This window comes from Etheostoma spectabile, chromosome 1, assembly GCF_008692095.1.
Source record: "Etheostoma spectabile isolate EspeVRDwgs_2016 chromosome 1, UIUC_Espe_1.0, whole genome shotgun sequence".
In the NCBI taxonomy this organism is placed as follows: domain Eukaryota; kingdom Metazoa; phylum Chordata; class Actinopteri; order Perciformes; family Percidae; genus Etheostoma; species Etheostoma spectabile.
In genome coordinates, this window is record NC_045733.1 from 15780745 (window position 1) to 15788360 (window position 7616).

The following is a 7616-nucleotide window of genomic DNA, read 5'->3' on the forward strand; positions in this document are numbered from 1 at the left end:
GGGGGCCCCGGCTGTCAATCAATGTCTTCCAGCAATGCGGGCCCCTGCTTGGTCCGGGCCAGTAAGCAACTGCGTATCCTGCTTACCGATAGTTACGCGTCTGAATCACTCCATTCTCATTGGCTACTTGCTAATGTGGCAGGTAGATTGACAGTGTTACCCGCCATTTGCAAAATTCACCCACATTTGGCGGGTGGGCGGGTGTTAATTTCAGGCCCTGGTACTGACTGACCTAAAAGATACACTTTGGCCTACATTATTCATGCTGTACAACAGCTTTTTTCTTTCTGTCCATGGTCAGGTCTGCTGGTCAACTCCTGGTTGATAAGCTTGAGCAGTACAGGCGCTGCTGCCAGTGTAAGAGGAGGACCACCAACTGTGGAGAGACCAACATCTGGAAAGACTCCTATTATCTTTCTGGCTCACAGTTCATGATCTGATGAACAGTGTAGCCTAGCGCAGCACTTTAAAACCTAAACAAGACCTCAACCTTTGTAACTCATCATGAGACAATCACTAAAGATACTTGGATGTGTTGGTGTGCAGCATCCTCTGTTTAATTGTGAGATTTCGTCTTGCTCCTTTTCCAAAATTAGTCCTTGGAGTTCATGTTTGTTGTACTTTGTATTTTTCCTAGAATATTGTTGTTTTTGGCAATAATATATTCCAAGTTTGCATGTTACAATAATACTGATTTCCTTCGTTGTTTAATAGTGTTAAAAAAATTAGCTGATGTCATCTTATTTTCAATCCATTCAGAAACCACAACACATCATATGTGATTTAGCTGAAGCTTTTATCCAAAGAGACTTACAATTGCTATACACTGTATGTCAGAGTTCGCACACCTCTGGAGCAGCTAGGGGTTAAGTGTCTTCCTCAGGGACACATTGGTTGATGTTTAGCAGTGTGAATTAAGCCCAGATCTCCCACACTAAAGGCATGTGTCATATCCACTGCGCCATCACCACCCACCAAATACGGCAATGGCCTCCGTCACCCTAGCAACCACCTAGTAACACCATAGCAACTAGCATAAACACCTTATCAATCATCATCAATAAACACCAACACCCTAATAGCTACTCAGGATTGAAATAGCAATACCCTGTCTGTACACTATGTATACTAAACAGATTGTAAAGACCTTTGAGATGAATTTGTGATTTTGGGTTGTATAAATTAAACTTACTTGACCCCCTTGAGCAAATCTCTCATTCAGTTTGGTTAAGAGGCCCAGTGTAAGAGTCCTCCTCTATAGTAAATGCAGTCTACATAGAATTATTAACATACCAAAACATTTTTTTTGCTTTTGAAAGGCTTACACTGTGAAAATAAGCCATCAGTGGTTAAAAACAAATTGGAGGAAAAAGATAAGTGAAGGGAAAACAAAACAAAATGAAGATGAAAGAAGGTATGTGGCCTCAATATGGGAGGACTGGTTTGTAGAGTTTCTAAAGATGATAAATGTATTCCAGGATCATGACAATATTATCCTGGCTGTGGTCCCAGTTCTCTCTGAATGCCAGAATTCCCTTAATGAGCTCATGGAGGCATTTTGAAAGTATTTGTACAAAAACAGAAGCACAATTGACTGCCCAACACAGTGGCTTATTAATTTACTAACTGACAGATTGTGTGGGGGTGGGGGGTGTGGGGGTACAGAAACCTCATGGATGTCGTATCTCAGGAAAGAGGTATGTGATCCAGAACAGACCTTCTATTAAAACAGTTGCTTTATAATAAATTAGGTCGCAGGAGTATTTTTATAAACACTACCTTTCCAACCTATTTTTCTAAGCTTGTAAAAAAGGACCTGTTGAGATATGCATGAAGTAATCTATACAAGAGTAAGAAATACAGTCATAAATCTGTTAAACTGTATATTTAAACCAAATTTAGTGAGTGAGACATTCCTAGAAATTTATTTGAGCGGGATCAACCCTTGAATAACTAAGGGAGTGAAAATAGCATGCTGACGTTATGGCTTGTGCTTAAAGGCAAGTTTCCAGTTATTAGTTGAAATGTAACAAAAGGTTTTAAAGTGCAACTCTCGCCAAAATGCAACCTAGTGTCTTTCTGTGAATGTAACCGAGTCAAACTTTTGAAACGCCACTTTTATGATTTACCGTATTCTCGTTTTTGGTCAAATGGCCATTGGAATGGAAGAATACGGGTACTACTATGATTGCATCAAAATCATTATTTTTAATACACTAAGAAGGCTCGACACAACATTAAACTTTGCTCGATGTAACAACAGGGGTTCCACACATGAACTTGAGCATTGAGAACATTGTGTACACAGAGTTTACTAAAAAAGAAAGGCTTTCAACAACTCACCTTAGCAGTTGGTGTTTCCACTTGTTGACTTCTCGCCAGTCAAACAGTTAAGATTCATTTATTTTCTTAGGACAATGCACATTAATCAACATTTCTGCAAATGCGCCAGTGTTAGCCAGTCGGCTAATTTTCAGCTGTAGTCCTAGTTACTCAGCATGCATATCTTTAAAGTGTCGATCTTTGAATGCAATGTAACAGGGAGGAAAGTAAAATGGACTACTACTGGATGACTTGCTCTCTGGGTGGTTTGTGTGTTGAATAAAATACTAAGGATTTAGGACTTGGAATCAACATCTGGTGACTACATTTGTTATGGACTCATCGTCTTTGATTAGGCTCGCTTAGGTGATGTCGTCCAAGCTGGGACACTGGAGAAGATTGAGGGGTTATTAGAGGGGTGGAGGTTACTGTCTCATGGGGCCTTTATGCTTCATGAGAGAAGCAGACAGCAGACCAACATCAACATACTGTATGCTGTTTGTCATGCACTTGTTGACTGATAACCAATGAAGGGAGTTATATGAGAAAAAACAAATTTGCACAACAGCACAAAAGTGTCCTCTTACATTGTAGTTGACTCAAATGTGAACTTGTTTCCTCTGGAGGAATTGTGTGAAATTAAGGAAACTTGTTAAACACCCTCTATTTCCTGTCTCTTCCCTCTCCTTTTCTATTTTGTGTGTGCATGTTTCCGTGTTTCCCAGGGCTAGCCCGGGCCAGGGCTAACGGATATTCTGGCAGGCAGATTGTGGTTGGATTTTTGACAGTTATGTGTCCAAGCTTCATTTCAGATCCAGATGTTCCCACACTGCCCACACGCCATCTCACAATGACCGGACTGCAATCCCCATGAACCAACACATTGTGAGAACAGGCGGGCTGCGTCTTTGAATGACAGCCAACGCAAGATCAGTTGTTTACACTCTGAGAGTAGCTAATGGAGAACGACACTGTGTGTATGTCCACTGTAAGAAAACCTGGAATGTATAGAATATGATAAGAGTTCGATGAAATGAGCAGGAGATATGTATATTCATGTAGTTTAGATGCTTCAACCCAACTGTGTCATGATATGTCTCAAAATTAAGATACTTTATATCAACATTTTGATATTACCATTGGAGCCAATGACTATGTGCAAGTGACAAACCCACAGAGAATCAGTCTGCAGTTCCCTCAGCTCTACACTTTAACATGTTTCAGCTCACTGTTTTGGTTTTATGGCCCATAACTTTACACTGTTTTGGTTTACTGCTCTCATCAACCTGGCCAGCAACACGCAGCAAAGTTAGCGGGTGGTGAACATAGTGGAGAAAACAGCTAACTCAAAGATGCAAATATGTAAAGCTATGGATTTCTCCACATGTTGAATTGCTCAAGAACATATGAAATTGCTTAAACAGTGTGTTCGTCTGCTGTAACAAAAGCCGCAATCATTAGCATATCTGGCTATACTATGGGGTTACAGGTTATGTTACAAAGAACGCCCTGTTCATGACAAGCACATTCCCTGTGGTATATTTCTCTCTGTGTGGAAACCAGTCCTGGATGCTGTCAGAGTTTAGGGTAATTTAATAAAAGCCTCACTTGAGCAGGGTTGGGTACCGAAAACCGGTGCCAATATGAAACTGGTTTGTAAACGACCAAATGACAACTCAGATTTAAGTGCCTCATTTTGGTGCCACTTACACGCCTGTGCTGCACACTGGTAATCCGAAAAGGATGTTGCAGGCAAGAAAAGCATCATTGCACTCGATGCTAGTTAACATTACACTTGGCAGCAGATCATGTTAGCCTACAGTTAGCTAGGAGCTGGGTGAAAATGCTGAAAAAAATGGCCTCAAATGTGGCTGTATTTCACACAATTTCAAGACTCGGATATACAACAGTCTGCAGCAGGAGACACAGTGTTGGCCAGCTGCACTTTGAGACACTATGGCCACTGCCAGAGTCGGAGACGAGAAACAACACTGACTTAATGGTGCATTAAATTGCACCCCGTAATCTCATGGTGCATTCAAGTGCAACTCAAGCTGTTAAGTACCCTATTCTTATCTAGTGGTTCTAACAGCAATTAACTGGTCACTGATACTATTAATAATCATCATTACATTTTAAATGATACATTTAAAAATACATTATTTAAATTTGACCTTATGGAATTAGCAACAATCAAGCAGTTCTTTAATGTCATCAATTGTCGTTTTGTTCGGTTCTTTCTTTATCGTATGGTATTAAGTATCGTTTTATAAGTACTGGGAAACAGAAAGCTTGACAGGCTTTACAATTAATGTTTAAAAACTGAAGGAGAAGCTATGAGTCTGTTTGCAATCACTTCTTTCTCTGACAAAACAAATCTAAATTACGCCAAGTTATCAGAAATAAATGATGATGATGAAAGTGAGATCTGTTGTTGATTAAAGTCATTTTCAACATGTCTGAGAAGCAAAATCTGTTTCCAGTGCTAAAACCAGTACAGGCCAGAAAAACCCCGCCTGCTCCCTAAAGCTCTTAACAGCATGTGTTAAATACAATATGAACACAAAGTCTTTGTCTATCTCACACAACCATGCAAAGGGCATCTAAGGCTCACACACTCTGCATGTCAAAAAATGTCATTTCCTGACACAAACATTCTTCTCCTGTTCTGTTGAAGCCTCCTCCTTTCCTGTTCCTTTTCCAGTCATAAAGGTACATCCTAATGGTTCACACATGAATACCTCAACACAGGCAGATACACAGAGAAATGATTTGGAGTGTTGCCTAAGGGCAGCACTGGCTGTATTCCATTCTAATCTTCCTCTTTTTTCCACATTTTGCATTTTCTCTGACCAGCAACAATGCATGATCATCCTTCCTCTGTCCCCTCTTTAATTGTGTTTCTTTTGGACTTTGATTTATGTCCTTCTAGATGACTTACCATCATTCACCACCTTTTCTCTACGTATTCATCCCATCTTACTTTCATCTGTCTGTACCTTTGTGTTTGCCGGTCTCCAGCATATTAACTAAGGTTCCTGTCCACTGTAACACAATACACGTCTTCAATTATAAGCATGAAGAGACAGCTGCTAGGGAGCCCGTATTGGCACAGGGAGGTCAGCCTGGATGTGTGTGTGTACTGTGATTTGTGGTGCAATGCCTTTCAATTGTGCAGCACGATGGGTAATTTAGAAACCGTTTCTTATGATGAAAGTTACTTTACTGCTCTTAAACTGCTCATCCAGTGGGCGCCAAATTGCACAGCATCATGACTGCAATGTTAAGCACAAGATAAATTAGCTATAAAGTCTGAGTCTGCCTGGGTAGCATGTTGTTTTATTTGCTAAAAAGAGCCAGTGGGGTTTGCATTAAACACTTTTGAACTAAAATTAGTCACATTTTCTGTTGTGTGTCTTTGTGTGAATATCCATACATGTGCACATCTGCATGTTATGTTTGTGTGTTTCTAAGAAATATGCTGTCTCTCTTGCCTGTTTATGGTCAAACTATGCTAGCGGGGTCACTCAGAGCACAGTAGACATGGGAAGGAGAGAGAGTGATTGAGTGAAGGAGAGAAACTAAAATGGGTGTATAAAAGTCAGTCATAAAATATAGAGCTCCCACTGTTACACTCTATCACTTTTCACAGTAAATTTACAGTTATATACTGGCAGCAGCTTCGCCAGTAAACTACTGTTTATTGACACTAAGTATATTGTTTTGAAATTTTAAGGTAGTTTTCTGTCAGATTTACCGTTTTATTTGAATTTATAGTAATATAATGGTTGCAGTGTAATTTCCACCATTTCCTTTATTTTCCAAAGATGCATTAGTATTAACAGTAAATACAGTAGCTGTAATCTGTAAAATTCCCAGATTGTGCTCTAATTTTATTCTATTTCTCCCTGAATGCTTCCCCATTTACAGTATGATCCTGTATAACATTTAAACAGTTGTGAGAATTAGTTGGAAATTTACATCAAAAGTTTACAGTGTGGTTACTAGTTTATTTCAAATTCCTTTGTACTTTGTGTCCTGGCAGAACTTCTGGTCTGTACTTTATTAGTTGATGAAGGAAAAAAAGGAATCAGTTATTCAATACATTAAAAAAGTTATCACATTACTTTCCTCATTACCCAAAAGTTAACGTATTTAGTTGCATACTCCACCAATCCATTTGTTACTAAGCTTATCAAGGGTAACTTTAACCGTGGCACATTGTGGTTTCACAAGCGTTTGGAGGTATTAACTAACCATCAATGGTGGAAGGAGTACTCAGATCCTTATCTAAAGTAGTGCAAAAACACTTTGTCAAAAGCACTGTAAAAGTCCTGTATTTAGAATCCTACTTAAGTAAAAGTACAGAGGTATTTTGAGCAAAATGTACTTCTCTGATACATTTGTGTTGTAATAAACATATATTCAAGAAAGAGCAACTGAGGCTCATCAAGTTTATTCTAATAGTTCATCAAAGTGGAGATTTACTAAGACACACGTTTTTCTACAACACCCACACTGTGTGAGTCACAGTATATTGGATGCGGGCCGGCCCCCATGTCATCACTTGTTAATCGACTACAGATTATCCGCTGCGATCCCTCTGCACTGCTTTTGTATCCTTTAATGACTGAGACAGAGGGTGTCTCCTGATATGATGAAGATACAGGTCACAGTGATCTGCAGCTTCAGTCCAGTCTGACAGCTCAAGGTGGAGAAAAAAAATTTTATGCAACAGTTTGGCAGATGAAACAGGGAGGAGCCTCTAGAGACGCCAGAATGATCCAGCTGGAAGCGGATCATGGTCACGATATGGCAGCAGTATTACTGATTACACTGCTGCTCCGCCTGAACACCAACACCACATTCAATGTCAGTGTATGTGTGTGTGTGGATGTCTGTGTTTGAATAGGATTCAGAACAATACCACCATTCCAGCCCCGTAATTGCCTGCTGCTAATGAGTGGAGGCTTGAAAGATGTGAACAGCTGGGAATGATGGGAAACTAAAGAAAGATGGAAATAATGTTGATAACTTGCCAAAATGTGGAAGCACAGACACTGAGACAGTGTGTGTGTGTGTGTGTGTGTGTGTGTGTGTGTGTGTGTGTGTGTGTGTGTACGAGCAGATCAGTTTCTTCTCTCCTTCCTGCTCAGCAAATCCACCATCATAATAGCAATGCGCCATGGTACAAACACGCCTGGCATTTAAAGAGAATGGGAGATGACACTCTGATTGGTTTATTGCATGTTACGCCTAAAACATACCTATGTTTAATTAAGCCATAAAGTACA

General features: G+C 39.9%; 1 protein-coding gene across 1 annotated transcript in view; it reads left to right on the forward strand.

The window, feature by feature from the left end:
- The window catches only part of LOC116670254 (coiled-coil domain-containing protein 81), an 11396-nt gene extending 10636 nt beyond the window's left edge, over window positions 1-760 (forward strand). Inside the window, exon 16 of the mRNA XM_032500728.1 lies at window positions 302-760. Coding sequence (XP_032356619.1) covers window positions 302-440 — 139 coding nt within the window. The 3' untranslated portion in view covers window positions 441-760. The remainder of the gene's footprint in view (window positions 1-301) is intronic.
- Window positions 761-7616: the final 6856 nt, after the last annotated feature.